Source organism: Vespa crabro, chromosome 3 (genome assembly GCF_910589235.1).
Source record: "Vespa crabro chromosome 3, iyVesCrab1.2, whole genome shotgun sequence".
Taxonomy (NCBI): Eukaryota; Metazoa; Arthropoda; class Insecta; order Hymenoptera; family Vespidae; genus Vespa; species Vespa crabro.
In genome coordinates, this window is record NC_060957.1 from 13,896,867 (window position 1) to 13,913,000 (window position 16,134).

The window sequence follows — 16,134 nt, forward strand, 5'->3', positions numbered from 1 at the left end:
TGCAGCCTATTGCGAAAGAGCTTTGGAAAGGACTTTACAGAACGGCGGAAGGGAAGTAAAACCATCACGTATGGAAGTACTTTCAATATTGATGAAAAATCCGTATCATCATTCTTTGCCGCACGCTATACCTGTACACTTTTTAAATGGCACTTACCAAGTGGTCAGTTTCGATGGCAGTACCACGATAGAGGAATTTATAAATACATTGAATCAAGAAATTGGTTGTCGGGACGTACATCAATCTGGTTTTACATTGTTCAGCGACGATCCAATAGAAAAAGATCTTGAACATTTTATCGATCTTCAAGCGAAGGTATTAGAATATATGTTGAGCTATAGTGCATATATATATATATATATATATATATATATATATATATATATATATATGTATATTATATATAAGTTTTAATTCAAATCCCGGTTTATATTCTTCTTTTCAGCTTTGTGATATTATTTCGAAATGGGAGACAGCTTTACGGGAAAAAAGATCGGGTAAATTCGAAAATACAAGAGTTATACAATTGACGTACAAATCACGATGTTATTGGCGGCAGGCAGCTAAAATGGAAACCGATAGGGAAAGATTATTATTGTGTTATCAAGTGAATCAACAAGTAGTACAAGGGAAATTCCCTTTGAATCGTGATCTTGCTTTTGAACTTGCATCATTGATGGCGCAGGTCTGTTTAAGAGAAAAGTACGCCATTATAATCGGAGATTATTGATTATTGTATTTTGTTACGTTCTAGATCGACTTTGGAGAATATAATAATGATAAAGCACGTGGAAGTGGTCCTGGAAGTAATCCACATCATCTCGTACTTCAAGCATTAGATAAATTTTTTCCAATACGTTATCGGTCTAACATCACTGGTGATCAGCTGAGGTAGATATATGTATATGTGCAAACACACGCGCGCGCACACGTACAAATTATTTTTACTATACTTAAAAATTTTATTGATATTTTATATTCCATTGTTATACAGAGAACTGCAGGAAAAATTACAAGAAAAATGGATCGCTTTAAGAGGACGTAGTGTATTGGATTGTGTCCGCATTTATTTAACATGTACCAGAAAGTGGCCTTTTTTCGGAGCTACACTTTATCAAGCAAAAGTAAATGTCATCATTGATATAAAAAACAAATATATATATAAACGTATGCCATACATAACGTTAACAAATATTTTCCAGTTGAAACAAACTGATCCAGTAACCGTATGGATAGCAGTTAACGAAGATAGTGTAACGTTACTCGAGCTACAAACAATGGCAATAATGTGCCGTTATAATTACTCAAATGTAGTCACTTTTGGAGGCTGTTTAGATGATTTCATGCTCGTTGCTTGCCCGGACGAGGGTGCCGCCGAACAAAAATTTCTTTTCGCTCTTTCCAAACCGAAGGTACGAATTTCGAATAATATACGTATAAATAGAAGACATGATATTAATAATAAGAATAATTTGTATTTCTTTGTGTGTCTGTCTGTCTGTCTGTGTGTGTGTGTATGTGTGTGTGTATGCATTTGTGTATTACAGATATTAGAGATAACGCTGCTGATAGCTGATTACATGAATGCACTTGGACATGCTTTACCTGGCACTCCACAAATGAATACTTTGACACGCAATGGTTCACACAGATCTATAAAGTCGACTCTTAGACCTGCTACTGGTTCGTAAAGAATTATCCATCTTATTTTGATGAAACAATGCCTTAGATATTGTTTATTACTCTATACATTTATTTATTTTAGGTTCAAGTTGTCTTCCAACACAACCGGATATTTTGAAATCAACTCCAGATCACCAAAGACCTTAGAAAGACTGGTTGGCTTATTTTTGAGAATAATGTGAAAGAATGTGTTTAACCGACTTATTGAAAGTTTGACATTGTCAAGGCACTAACTTTATATACAAAGGTATTACCTGCTGTATTATAAGAAAAGAAAAGAAAAGAAAAGAAAAGAAAAGAAAAGAAAAGAAAAAAGAAAAAAAAAAGAAAAAAAACACCGAACAAACAAAAACAAACTTTGTGCAAATGATATATATCGGATAGCACGGAGCGAAAGCAGTGAGTGCAGCAGTTATTTTGGTTGTGTTTTGTGTACATTAGAATGGAAAGCTTGTAGATGAACTTTTATGTAAATATTTAACGGCGCATATAGCACAGAGACCATGTGTACCATGTATATGGTGCAACAGAATGACTGAAATTACTCGAATCGATTTGTAACACTGCCTAATTAGTATGTCTAATTACATCGAATAGTTTCATTTTAAAGCTGAGCATCGTGCGGAAACGTTTTGCTACCGTATTTATATACCAAATACGAATCTCTAGTATAAAATACTAAATTTATGTGATGTGTCACGTACTATGTACATATATATTAATCAGAATTATTGAATGTGTTTAGAAATTTAGTGAACAAAAAAAGAAAAAAAAAAGAAAAAAACAGAAAAGAAAAAGAAATACATAGAAATACATAAAAATATAATATGCGATACCCTTCTCTCTGAGATATGAGAGCATGTCGAAAACAAGAAAAAAAAAGAAAAAAAGAAAATGTACTTCTTGCCAAACAAAGTGCAGTAATACAACAGCTTTTGTACAATTCGTATGTGAAATCAAGTTAAAAATAGTGCGAATTGAACTGGATTCCTATTGTCAGCAGCAGAGCAAAAAGATGTTTTTGAGATGCTATTGATTTGGAAAAATTTTGACAATTTTTCTTCCGCGTATCGTATTATATGTTAAATGATTATTAATACTGAATGGCGAGGATAAAGAAATATAAAATGAAGCTATCATTTTTTAAACGCTAATCACGGACCTCGAAAAAGATTTTTTCTACGGAAAGTAATATGACAAATTTCTTATATATTATTACATAATTCTGATAATAGCTAGTCTCATAGTTTATATTTATTTAATATGTAAACGAATATTTCTTTGTTTATATAAAGACACGACCAAATAGATGTAAAGGGGAACATATTTTATTTAACATTTAGCATCGTTCCTGCATAATACACGTGTGCAAAAAAAAAAAAAATTTGATTTTAATTTCATTCTCTTATAGAAGTTTTGTACCCGCTTGACGTGTCCTACGTAACTAGTTAATGTCTTCCTTCTCTTTAGTAACAAGCGAATATATAAAGTTAAAGTAGGGCTTTCGTGCAATAACGTACAAAACTTCTATAATTTGTTATATTATCTGAGATAGGCTGAATATGATCGTGCCTCCCTGAGCAGAATAGACGAATGAATCTATTGCACAGCTTCGTTTGGCGCATTAAAGATTTATATAAATTATTCGAGATCCTCAGAATACTGGAAACAGTACAAAGATATGCAAGAACGACACTTTGTCCTTAATTTTTATAATACGCAAACTAAATACTATTGTGTAGGTGCTTAGCACCTTTGTATCATGACGCAGTGAAATCATTCATTCTGTAAATATCATATACTAGATTTAAGTTTTTAAATGTAGTAGAATCGATACAGAGACAGCCAGTAAATAACAATTGTCATGGAAAAAAGAAAAAAGGAAAAAAAAAAAATGCCTCTATATGTCAGGAGGCTGTCTATAGTATTCTACTAAGCCTACCATCTTACATTTATATTTATTATTTATTCGCATCAAGTGGCGCATAAAGGCATGAGCGGTGACAAGCAGGAGACATTGTACTATTGTACAGAAAAGCAAATAAACTGCTTGAATCTGCGGACAAGAGAAACCTGTACCTTTACCTTTAATTTAATAGAAATCATCTTTGAAATGAAGTAAAATTAATTAATATAATACATATATCCCTTTATTCCTCTCAATTTTAATAATACATTTATATATCTTAAAATTAATCGACTTCCTCGGGTCTTACAGGATGCGTTAGTGGTATTATCGATTTTTTATTTACATCTCTTGAAAGTGCTTTTCTCATATCTTTAAAAAAAAAAATATATATATATATATATATATAAAAGATAAAATATAATAATTATATTAAATTAAAAATTGATTTTTATCTTACCAATTAAATACTTACCATAAGCATTTTCATCGGGATCCCCGTTATAATATTCTAATACTACTCTGTAGACAATATAACCCAATTGCTGATACATTTTAATAGCTACTTTGTTACTAACCCTGACAAACAAATCCACAAAGTATGCCTGTTTCCTATAAAACAAAATCCATAAATAATTAAATTGTCCGCTTATCGCTTCGCTATTATATATACTCTTTCTTTATTTTAGAATACTAATTACTTCTCCGATAATTCCTCTAATAATTTTATCAACACCGCTGCAAGACCGAGTCTTCTGTGATCAGGTGAAACGGTAAGAGCTGTTACATGGCCATGCCAATTTTCTGCAAGACCTTCTGCCTTTCCCATAACTGTAACATTATATTAAAAAGAATATCATAATTTTGTTGAAATATTATTCAACGTCATTTTTGTACAGTTGATTGTTAAATATAATATACAAATTTTATTTCATAAAATGAGGAAATCTTTTTACTTACTATATCCCATTATTTCACCGCTTGGTGATTCAGCCACTTGAAAATATTCTGGCCAATGTGCCAGATATTGCATATAAAAGGATAACCCATACTATAGAAATAAAAAAATTAAGGAAAAAGAAAAAAAAATATATATATATATATATATTTATATATATATTTTTGTAAACAGACAGAAGATTTCTCTCATAATATCGGTATATTCTCAATTTGAAAAAATACTCTTAACATGTTGATAGCTACTTTACAAGATATTAATTTAATACAATAACTGAAAACAATTCTATAATGATTGTAATGCATTGTTAAAAGAGAATAAATATCTTGTAAGTACACACAAAGTAAATATGATCGACTTTTTGTATTATCAAATTTTAAATTTGTCTTTAGATATATATTCAGGCTACGTTTATTATTTTCCTACAACTTTGTAAAAAAAAGTATTTACAAACAAACTTTATATAACAGTTTCTTCTTATCTTCAATTGTAAATTATGCTTATACAATTTTATTAGAAAAATAAAAAACAACCTGTACAATTCTGAGATAATGAGTATGGGCTATCAGTCATAATGAATATATGAAATAAAAAGGATACAGTTTCCGTGAGTGGATCTAGATTTCTGGAAAACAAAAAAAACTATAGCATAAATCTTACGTGATATGACGTATTGAAAGAAAATTTGAGGTTAGAATATGATATTGCTTGGAATATCTCGTATAGCTTACATACACGTTGTTAAATTTGAATAAATCAGTACACGTGAAAGGTCTGAGCGTTGTCATCTTTTTTATTGAAAAAAAATCAGGTCTTTTTACGATTCTAAATGCACGTTTTATCACGTACACAAATGGCTTATCTGTAAAGGTAAAGAAATGTCATTAGAAAGAAAAAAGAAAATAATAGAACTTCATTAATATGTTATTATTTCGGAACGTTAATTATACCGATTTGTATGTCTAACTCGAAAAAATATTTTACTTTCTGGCAATCGGTTCGAAACAATCGAAAAAAAACAAACGACAAAATCATTCGAAATAGTTAACCTGATATGATGAAAAAAAACATTTATAACTTACTTTTATGTGAACGGATCAGAAAATTATGCTTACAAACAAGGAAATAATCGTCGTTTACTTCACTTAAACAAAACGCATACTATTCAGGCATTTATATGAAAATCAGAAAATATAGTACAAGCTTCTTCTCTTTCGTCACGAATTTCAAGAGGCGCCACTATATGAAACTTTTTTCACGAAAAATTGTGAAAACAGGGTTTACGCCAACAGCGAGTCCGGGCATAATTTTTGACCAATTTTAATGATCAAAATCGTTTTTTAAAGACGAAGGTTTGGGCGAGAATATACCTTTCTCGAATTTTTGAAAAAGCTTTATTTTTATGCATAAACTATTCTCGAAGAAAGATCATATTTTGATACGATTTTCTTCAAAGGAAATGAAGCTTTTTCAAAAATTCAAAAAAGCGGGATCCTAGAATAGACCTTCTTCTTTAAAATGATATCTTGTTTATTAAGATCGATCAATAATTAAGGCTGTTCTCATTGTTGGCATGAATCGTTATAAAACTAAGGATGACGAACAGCCTTAATACAAGTTTTATACTTTTTGTAAATCTTTTTTTACACATGTCTTTTTGCAAATTTTTTTGTTTGCACAGCACACATCTATCGTATAAAAAAGGACTCAAATATACGTATGTATATTTTATGTATTGAGAATTTACATTTTAATCTCTTTCGAAATATTACTTTTAATTGAATCTTATTTTATAATCTGTATAAATTGTAAACTTTATGTTGACTATAATTAAATATTATTATCAAAGTAATTAGATATATATATAAAATATTCTAATTTTAACATATCACAATAGATTTTATTTTTTTTTCTTTTTTTTTCTTTTTTTTCTTTTTTTTTTTCTTTTTTTTTTTTTTTTTTTACTTAATGACAGATGTTTATGATATACTATACACAATAATATTTATGGTTTTCGATATCGTTATATCATGCTATTCAAGACATTTTGTTTACAATGGCTACATGTAATGATTGTAACTGACTGGTCCATTTGTCTAATGCATTATAACGAGCAGCGCAAACGGATTTTTTATCTAATTCAAGTACCTGGTTCACCTATAATAATATTTATAAATAAATATTTAAATATTTTCCTTCGTTATATTCATTTCATTGCTTTAAATAACTTTTATACCTGATCAATTCGTCCGTGTATGGTACTATCAAGAATGCAAGATACAAGAAGACTTTCCACTTCTGATACATCTATGTTCAATTCTTTACTTATGAAAGGAATATGGATCCTTGTGTAAGGTTTTATCAGCTTAATAAGAACCTAATAAAAAAAAAAAAATATTATTGTATATATATATATATACAATTAATAGTTCTTTTTTTTTTCCCTACTAAACATTTCTATGCCAAATACAATTTTGTTATGTAAATTTTATACCTGAGTCCGAATATTTCGTAATAAATCCTCAATATGTTCTCGAATAAATGGATCATCCATAATATTATTTCTATTTTGTTTTAAAATTAATTCGAATTGATTGATATCATTGTTTTGATAACTAACTACTAAATTTGTCATTGCTAGAATTTCTGGATCGTTCTTGTATGGTTTTGCTTCTTGCGAGTCAAATGGATTAATTCCTGATTTCATTAACCTAAAAATTTTATTACAATATAAAATTGTAAATGTTACTTTGGATGTAAAAATTCCAAATACATAATACTTTGATAAGGGATACACACTTTTATATTTTATACTTACATATTTGCTAATACTAAATATTTTAAGCATGTTGTACGTCTTGGAGACCCTGATTCATCATAATTTTTAAAGGCTTCAAAAAAATCTGTGTGTGCTCTTTCAAATTCCCCTTCTCGTAAATGCATCTTACCTCCACATTCTAAAAAAAAAATTGAATATATAATTTTTACTCCAATTATAGCATTTAAAAATTTCATATTTAATTTACTATATAATAGCAAATAATACTAACCCCTGATAACTCCCATTATTAAAGGATGTGGTATAGCACTTTTAATGTGAAGACTCTGTTCATATAAAGTTTTTAACTTTTTATTATTTTTTTGTGCAGTATACATTTGAATTTCTAAAGCATATATTTCTAAAAGTTGTGTTCCTTTTTTTAAGTCATCTTCTCCGTCATCGGTCTATAACAAATATATAACATTATTTTATATATATCTCATTTTTATAATATCTTTTTATATAATACATACCTGACAACTTTGATGAAGCTGCTTCAATATTTTGGCTAATTTATTAAAATCAGAACGATCAAAATATAATTTTCCCAATTTTGTATTAGTTTTAAACCATAGCCTATCATTTTTAGCATCTTTTAATGCATCTAAAGTAGTTTCATAAAAATCTTGTAATAATTCCATCTATTAAAAATACAAAATAAATATAATTACATTTATTAAACTCATCATATCGGATAGATAAACTAACGTCCTTCTTTTTTTCAAATGCTTACATTTTTTGATGTACTTATATAATCCAGTATTGAATTAATAGATTTTTCTGAATGGTTTCTCGTTACAGCACTTTTAATATAAGTTAATAATTGTTTATACCTTGCCATCATTTCTTTATAATTGGACTAAAATATAAAAGGTTATTAAATGTATTAATAATAAAAGACAATTATTAATATCATTATGCTATAACTTTGATATACCAATTTAAAATTAATTTTGATCATTTGTTTCAAAGCTTTGAAACCCCATTCTCCTTTTTCTCCTCCTTCCAAATCTAAAACTTTCTGAAAACTCTGCAATGCAGCTTTTGGGTCATCTTCTTTTAATGCTTTACTATTATAATATTGATTTTCTAAATCTACATCTGGTTCTGAATTAGAATCTTCTGAATATTCCTATAATAAGCAGTGATTTTGTAAATTAGTATTTTAAATTATTTTTTGTCTCTTAGTTAGCTACGAAAATCCACGAAAAAGAAAAAACATAACCTAAAATAAAATGCAAATGTAACGATCGTACGAACATTTTTAATTTTCAATTAAAAATACTTACTAATCCGTAATCTTCTTCCTCCTCGCACATAAAATCATCTTCACCGTCGGACATTTTGTACTGATTTAAACGAACAATATAAAGTAGAAGAAAAAATCCGTAAAATGCACTGACAGCGACGACAACGGTATTGTAGTATTTTGAATTCACATCATAGAACATGCAACCATGTGATTTGCTTCACGAAAAAAAAAAAAAAAAAAAAATAACAGGTATAAAAGTTGTCAGCCCTTACTTCACGATAATGGCACCAATTTTAAAAATAAATCTTCTTCTAAAAAATCGACCAAAATAAAATTTGTAAATATTATCAAGTTTATTGTTTGACAAAACATTTTTCGTCTTCCCCTTTTTTTTTTTTTTTTTTTTTTTTTTTATTGTGAGGTAAAATGAAATTCTTACAATTTGATGCTGGCTTCTGGCAGTGTAATTTATTTTCTATATATATATATTTCAATATTATCTTTAATACAAAATATACAAGTGTGAGATTAAAGTCGAGAACTACTCAAAACTGATGGCAGTGTTGGTACTCGATATTTTTAATAATCTATCAGAACTCTTTGACAAACGTATCCTTTCCTCGGGATTTAATATTTCCGCAATAATTTTTTCATCACTACGTCGTTCGGACATTTGCAGAATTTCTTGGAGTTTATCTCGTTGATTCATTGTACATCCTTCACCTGTCGCTTCTTCCGCTACTATAGTTAATTGCCCAGGTTGTATTTCAGAAAAAGTAACTCTTCCATTCACTTTACTTTCTGAAGAACTATGAGATGTCCGAGGACTAGCCTCAGATGCAATAGGAACACATGATTGTAAAGGATTTTCCTCTGTACCAATAGATAATTTTAATATGCTGACTGGTTCTGTATAAAGCTGTATTGCAAGAAAATTATTAAAAAAATATTTAACACACACACATGTACACACATACATACACACACACACACACACATATATATATATATATATATAAAATGTATTTTGTAATATATGAAATTACATACCGCATCAAACGAAGAATCTAGAAATAATTCTTGTAAGAATCGTCGTGCTGGTATTCTATAAGAACTACTCCCTAATCGAGAAGCTACATCCGAAAACAAGCAAGCATCCTGTTGATATAAATTAAAATATCAATATGCGTAGAGCATAATTTTCATTATTTTGAATGAACATTAAAAAAATATTACCTGAAATTTGTCAGGATACCTTTGCCTTAATCTAAGAAGAGTTTGTCTACTATGTCTGTACCAGACAGGATTTGCAAGTCGCTGCGTATGCCTAAGGATTTCCCTGCTCACACAGAAAAAATATTACTATATTAATGCGATAAAAAAAAAAGAAAAAGAAAAAAAGAAAAAAAAAAAAAAAAAAGGAAAAACAATTCAATTATATTTAAGTGAGTATTAAAGATAAACAATTTTCTTTATAGGAATACTAAAAAATCCTGCAATATAGAAGATTTCGACATATCATATGCAACAGAAAACAAATAACATATTTAATAGATTCTATTGCAGATATTGATAGATTTGTACCTTAAGCAATAAGAAAATTAGCTAATATTCTGATTCTTTTTAAAATAACAAGTATTAGAAATCCTGCAGAATATTATTATCCTTGCCTCCGTAGTTTTATATCTGCTTCTCCAGTGAAAACCTTAGTGGTACTTTTCGTACGGTAACAGACAAGGCACACTCGACAATGCTCTGTGTCGGCATCACTTTCTGATCCAGATTCTTCATCTATTTCATTAGGACCTATTTCAGATTTACTTGAATCATCAACTACAGTAGAAACTACTGGTTGAGGTGGATCCGGAAAAAGAGTTGTAAGTCTTCTAGGAAGGCAAATACCCATATAAAATAGATTATCATTATCATTTTCGAGGGGCGGTGGGGTAGGTGTGAGTATATTATTCGCAATCCAGCTGCGGGATGAATCAAATTCTGAAAGGCTCTGTAGTGAAAGTCGTCCATCTAAACTGTACATCTGTAATATGTATAATAATAATAAAGGATATTTTTTTTAATATAATGAGAAATATAGAAAATGACATTTTGTAAAAAAAAAAAAAAAAAAAAAAAGAAAAAAGAGAGAAAAAAAAACTCACCTCTAAACTACTTTGAGAATAACTTGGTCTACGATAACGCTGTAAACTACGAAGACGCGCATATCCTTCTGCATCTTGTTGACTTAATCTTTGTATACTTGATAGTGGACTTGGAGTTTCTCCTCTTTCTCTGATAACAAATAAGATACAAGTTGTAAGAAGTTTGATATACAAAATTAATTGAAGAGAAAAGAAAAAAAAAAAAAAGAAAACAAACAAAATTGTATCTTACCTTCTTGCTTCCAAATCCGTAGCTGCACTCTCGGAGCGATTCCTAGTTCGACGAGCTACCGGTTCAGGTAATTCAGGTTTACCATCGCTAAGACTCCGATGATGCCTTTGAATAAGAATAGGACTTGGTACGGGATAGCGAGTTGTAGGTCGTATAATCGACCAATGATCTCCTCTTCTATGTCTTACACTTGGCCAATCGAAAGTTGTTAGCGCATCCGTGCCTGCACGGGTCGTAGCAATAAGACTTAAAGCATACATGGCCGTTGCTCTTACCGAATAATAAGGGCATGTTTCCGCCATAGACGTGATCATTTCTATAATTCCTAAATGATTTAATTGTTCGACTCCTGCTGCTGACGTTCCTATATGTCCTAATGCCCACAATGCAGATTTTGTTTTTAATATTTGTTTTTCTAAACTAATGGACTGATCATCACGAATCTCAAGATCGCTTCTCCAACTTCTATCGGGAGTAGTATGTCTTGAATCATCTAAACTTGTTTTTCTTCGTACTTCTATTAAAGATTCCGTTTTTGGCGGGGTACATATGTCAGATAATTCAATAGTTTCTGCATCTACAATTGTTTCTAGACGATTTGGTTCAACATATTCATCAATACATGACCCTTCTGACATAGTATAATTATCATCCACAATTAAACGACTACTTTTAGTACATCTTGAATTAGATTCCGAATCTCTACCTCCCAAATCTATTCTAAATCTTTGAATGATTCGTGCGTAATGTTGTATTACATTTCGGCGGAGCAATAATTGCATTCCAAAATCATGCCGTACTATTTGGCCTATCAAATGAGGTAAAATAAATATATTGCGAGGCATTATCAATTCGTTAGTTGTTCTTCTGTGGTAACTTCCATTTTCGTTTCTCTGACGACGTGTCAAAGAGTCATGTATTTCACCTTCCACTAAGCCTACATATCTCTCTGCAAAACCTTCAGGTCCAATCCATTTTTCTAATTCTTCTGAAGGTGATGGCAGACAGGAAAAACCTTCGTGCAAAGAGTAAAGTCTTATTTTTAATAAATAACCTTTATCTCCTAAATGTTGCAACCACTTATCCCAGTTTCCTTGACGCTCTCCTTGATGCAATAAAATTTCTAAATATTCCGTTTCTTCGCACGCCTCATGCAATACCTCCAATGCGGTTAGTGCTACAACTTTACTAGTATCCGTTAATTTTTCTGTTAATAAAGTTATTGCCCAATGGTATGCATCCGACATTTTTGCTCTGAGTATCAATCGTAGGAACTGCGTAGCATATAAGCGTGTAAATTCTAAAGATGATTCGGTAATAATTTTATTCAGAACTTTCCTATTAGGTCCTTCTCTGGAATAATCTAAACTTGAAACAATAAGTTTCACGTAACAGTCATGATTTGTGGCTAGTGCTAAGTCTTGTAATTCTTCTAGTAAATTGAATCCTTTTAAAACAACAGTTCCCTTTGCAGAATGACTCAGTTGTCCTAAAAAGAGGAAATATTTCTGACAACACGTTGTAGACATGTGACGCGGTGAGAATAAGCAATCGTGTGCAGATTGCGCAGTACGGATATAAGAGATTTGTTCGGCTATATCTGCGATCAATTCATTCAACAATTTCGTACTTTCGGGCTCATGAAGCTCTAATAAACAGTTCAGTAATTCGCAGCCTGCTAAAGTTGCTTCTCGTGCTAAAATAGCATTTGTTCCCAATTCCACTCTACTGTATGCATTCGATGAAGGTTTGAAATAACGAACGAGTCTCTTGATAAACAGTCTGTAATCAGAATCATGGAGTATCCTTATCGTATCTTCGCGTGAACGAAGGATTGATCGTACTACAGGCCAATTCCAAGCCAGCGCGTCCTTAGAGCTTAGTACTTGGGCGTCTTTCAATAAAGGTGTCGTTGAAGATTCCCTACGTAACCAATGTCTACTGGACGGTCGTTGGCGTCGTGGCAAAGTTGGTCTCAACCAAGTACCAGCTCGTAACATTCGATCGAGAAAGAGACTCGTAGGTGATGGTCGACGACGCATCATCGTATGCATCCGTCCTAAGATCGTTACAGCGGCAAGAGCTTGATGCTTACCAGCACTTGCATGTTCCAATAAGTTTGGCAAAGGTGGCGTCAGATCACACACTTCTGAAGGTAGCAGGGAATGTGCTAAATGCAGTAATGCTCCTAATAGTACTGCTGCACGTACGGAAATAAAGGTATCCGAAGAAACGATTGTTTCTGCGAGTGCTCTGTGTAATCCACATTCTAATAAAGCATACACTAATAATGCTAAATGTATTTCCGTTATGTTTGGCCAACAAGATGAAAGAGATGGTAATATAAATTTTCCCTCAGCTGCAACAAAACCTTCAGATAATTTCCACGAATCTCGCGTTCTGCCAGGATCGACTGCAGCCAATGCAACGTCTGGTTCGTCAGTCCACGTTGGCAGAGGTAAATCCAATAATTCATAAAGTAATTCCAAAACAGCTCCGCGAACTTCAAGCTGTTCAACGTATAAGATATCTGCTATAGCTTTAAGGCCAGAATTATCAGTAGGACAGCAAAAATGTAAAACACCTGGATAAGACCGTAGTATACTCAATAATGCCATCTTACTTGCTGCAAATTTTTGATCTCGTTCCTCTTTTGTTCTTTCTGAACTTGAAGAGTGAAGTTCACAATACGGTGCTGCGAAACATAAAAGGGAAACGCTCCCTCTTGTATCAGGATTATTTAATAATTTTAACAAAACCCCAACAACAGATTCGACGATCGAAGGGCTTTGTCCAGTCATAGCTGCTCGCGCAAGAGCGCTAACTCCACCACAACTTATTAACAAATTTGTATTTAAGATTCCTAACTCGCATAGAGTAGCTAAAAATACTCTGAATGCACGATCTCTTTCCTCTATGCCTCCATTAGTTAAACTTATAAGAGATCTGGCTAAGATAGGGCTGAAATGTTTAGGAGCTAAAGCTAAAATTCTTCTAACGAGTCTAAGAGCCTGCATTCTTTCCATTTCATTCCGTAGATTAACATCCATACTACGTGCCACAAAATATGGATATTGCAATTTATTAATAGCAATAACATCTTGTTCCTTCTTAAGCATATACCTTACAGCGCGTAATGCTGCTGCACGTACTTGGGTTGCTTCTTGTACAAGACCCACACGCATACTAAAAGATAATAATTTTTTAAGTGAAATAATAATTCGAATATTAATGCTAAATTATAAAATTCTATTACCAACAAAATTGTGTATTCTTACCAACAAAACAGATCGTCCATTGAGTAACCATAATCAGATAAATCATTTTCACTAATTAATTTAACAATAGCATTAAGATAAGCTAACTTCTTTACACTTGGTACATTGTGTCGTTGACAAAGATTAGTTAAAACTTCTTTTACATTTTCTTTCAATCCTACAAGAAAAAAAAAATAATTTCTAATGTTATTAAATTATTTTCAAAAAAGAACGATAAAAAAAGAATGAAAAAATAAAATAATAATAAAAAGAAAAGGAAAAAAAGAAAAACAGAAAGAAAAAGAAATAAGAATAATTCATCTGACGCATAATGTAATAATTTCTTAAAATAATTCTTAATTAATTCTAATAAAAGAGTATGATCTATACAATGAATATAAATCTTATAACAAATTTCGGAAATTCGAAATATGACGACTTAGTGCGTATGCAGTATTTCTAAAGAAATGAACTGTTATAACGACGTCGTCAAAACAATTAGATTTAATAAAAATATTCTTTCTGATAAAAAAGGAGAAAGAAAAAAAAAATATATATATATATAATAAAATAAAATAAAATAAAATAAAATAAAATAAAATAAAATAAAATAAAATAAATTAAAACGGATTAATCTTGTATACGTTAGAAGAAACATTGCAAGTTACTCATACATTTGAGTTAAAAATAAGAGTGCATTTCCATTCGTTTGTAAAATTTATTGAATCTATAAACTTTTAGGTTAAGCCTCTAACCTCTTGACAGATCGAGTTGCACACTACTGTCTTCGTTATCTCGTCGACCTATGAGACAAAAGAAATTGTAATTATTAAAGGTATAAAAAAAAATTGTAATAAATTTTGAAAATTAATAAAAAGGTCACACATAAATATTTAACGTACTTCGATGAGATCTGCTTGCTCGTAGAGTCCAGATCAAATAACTAGAGATTGCCATTTCTTAGCCGGCTGCTACCCACGATCACAATTAACACTCTTCGTCCGACCGTTGCCACGTGCCTTTTTCACGAAATATGTCATTCTCACGGTTCGACTTTACGTACGAAACACTAAGAATAATTTATTGATAAAAATCAAGTAATAGAGAACACGAGCGAAATGTCACTCTCTCACACGAAAGAACTCGTTTGCACTATCGTCAATTCTCGCGACGTAGACCACCGCGGTAACTTCTCTTTTGCCAAAATTATAGATGTCCCAGTCGATTCGCAAAACTTTAACCTCCTTGTATCTCTCGTGTAACAGCGTTACCAACCGGTACACTTAGAGAACTATGTATCTAATAAGAAAACAAAAATTTTATTATTTCATATTTGTTTGTGTAGTTTCACTTTGAGAGGACAAAAAAGAAAAAAGGAGAGAAAAAGAAAAAGAAAGCAAAGACGCCATCGAATACAACCGCTCCCACGATTTTACGAACTTCCTTCTGTTAATAACAATAATCGAAGTGCGCCTTAGATTTTCGTAGAAATCTCAGCGCAAATAACTTCTTTTTTTTCCTTTCTTTCTTTCTTTTTCCCCCCTTTTTCTTTCCTTTTATTACGTGCAGCAACTTCTTGCTATAACTTTGTCGCTTGTCATTTCTCAAATTTTATTAAATACTACGTTATTTTACGTCGCAAATACAAATTACAATACTTGTACTTGCCGTTATACGAACGTGCGATATTTGATGCACGTAATTGCTAAATGATCTAATATATTTTTATTTAATCTTCTAGCGAAAAAGTTTTTATGTTCATCTATTTATTTTGTTCCGTATAATATTTAGTAAAAAATAAAAAATAAAAAAAGGAAAAACAAAGTGAAAATTTTAAAACAAAAAAAAAAAAAAAAAAGATAAAA

General features: G+C 30.9%; 4 protein-coding genes across 20 annotated transcripts in view; 1 reads left to right on the plus strand and 3 right to left on the minus strand.

Annotated features, from left to right (window-relative positions):
- The window catches only part of LOC124422690 (uncharacterized protein CG43867), a 111,173-nt gene extending 107,371 nt beyond the window's left edge, over positions 1-3,802 (plus strand). For all 13 annotated transcript variants that reach the window (XM_046959487.1, XM_046959490.1, XM_046959493.1 and 10 more), the window contains 7 exons: positions 1-316; positions 447-686; positions 756-892; positions 996-1,125; positions 1,204-1,413; positions 1,549-1,684; positions 1,767-3,802. The exon at positions 1-316 is cut by the window's left edge and continues 18 nt beyond it. In XM_046959487.1, coding sequence (XP_046815443.1) covers positions 1-316; positions 447-686; positions 756-892; positions 996-1,125; positions 1,204-1,413; positions 1,549-1,684; positions 1,767-1,831 — 1,234 coding nt within the window. In that variant the 3' untranslated portion in view covers positions 1,832-3,802. The remainder of the gene's footprint in view (positions 317-446; positions 687-755; positions 893-995; positions 1,126-1,203; positions 1,414-1,548; positions 1,685-1,766) is intronic.
- Positions 3,803-3,812: 10 nt separating this feature from the next.
- On the minus strand, positions 3,813-5,780 carry LOC124422695 (N-alpha-acetyltransferase 20). 2 transcript variants are annotated; one of them, XM_046959511.1, is made up of 7 exons: positions 5,631-5,780; positions 5,284-5,410; positions 5,149-5,173; positions 4,551-4,641; positions 4,292-4,421; positions 4,066-4,202; positions 3,813-3,962 (listed from the first exon to the last, which is right to left on the minus strand). In XM_046959511.1, exons 2-7 carry the CDS (start codon positions 5,334-5,336, stop codon positions 3,877-3,879), a joined length of 522 nt encoding a protein of 173 aa, XP_046815467.1. In that variant the 5' UTR covers positions 5,337-5,410; positions 5,631-5,780; the 3' UTR covers positions 3,813-3,876. The 2 variants fall into 2 exon arrangements, with proteins under 2 accessions (XP_046815467.1, XP_046815466.1); XM_046959510.1 differs by having other exon boundaries at positions 5,499-5,637.
- Positions 5,781-6,552: 772 nt separating this feature from the next.
- Positions 6,553-8,815, minus strand: LOC124422694 (COP9 signalosome complex subunit 2). Of its 2 annotated transcripts, none has more exons than XM_046959508.1 (9): positions 8,659-8,815; positions 8,307-8,501; positions 8,103-8,228; positions 7,843-8,010; positions 7,599-7,773; positions 7,367-7,505; positions 7,043-7,259; positions 6,785-6,925; positions 6,553-6,705 (listed from the first exon to the last, which is right to left on the minus strand). In XM_046959508.1, the coding sequence occupies exons 1-9, from the start codon at positions 8,710-8,712 to the stop codon at positions 6,586-6,588; spliced, it is 1,335 nt and encodes a 444-aa protein (XP_046815464.1). In that variant the 5' UTR covers positions 8,713-8,815; the 3' UTR covers positions 6,553-6,585. The 2 variants fall into 2 exon arrangements, with proteins under 2 accessions (XP_046815464.1, XP_046815465.1); XM_046959509.1 differs by having other exon boundaries at positions 8,307-8,594.
- A 247-nt stretch (positions 8,816-9,062) lies between these two features.
- On the minus strand, positions 9,063-15,950 carry LOC124422904 (rapamycin-insensitive companion of mTOR). 3 transcript variants are annotated; one of them, XM_046959899.1, is made up of 10 exons: positions 15,833-15,950; positions 15,172-15,568; positions 15,025-15,072; positions 14,291-14,447; positions 11,013-14,198; positions 10,781-10,910; positions 10,292-10,659; positions 9,858-9,960; positions 9,672-9,779; positions 9,063-9,540 (listed from the first exon to the last, which is right to left on the minus strand). In XM_046959899.1, exons 2-10 carry the CDS (start codon positions 15,224-15,226, stop codon positions 9,163-9,165), a joined length of 4,533 nt encoding a protein of 1,510 aa, XP_046815855.1. In that variant the 5' UTR covers positions 15,227-15,568; positions 15,833-15,950; the 3' UTR covers positions 9,063-9,162. The 3 variants fall into 3 exon arrangements, 2 of the variants coding, with proteins under 2 accessions (XP_046815855.1, XP_046815856.1); XM_046959900.1 differs by lacking the exons at positions 15,172-15,568; positions 15,833-15,950 and having other exon boundaries at positions 14,944-15,072; XR_006941942.1 differs by lacking the exons at positions 9,063-9,540; positions 15,833-15,950 and having other exon boundaries at positions 9,763-9,779; positions 10,206-10,659; positions 15,172-15,823.
- Between the last annotated feature and the right edge of the window lie 184 nt (positions 15,951-16,134).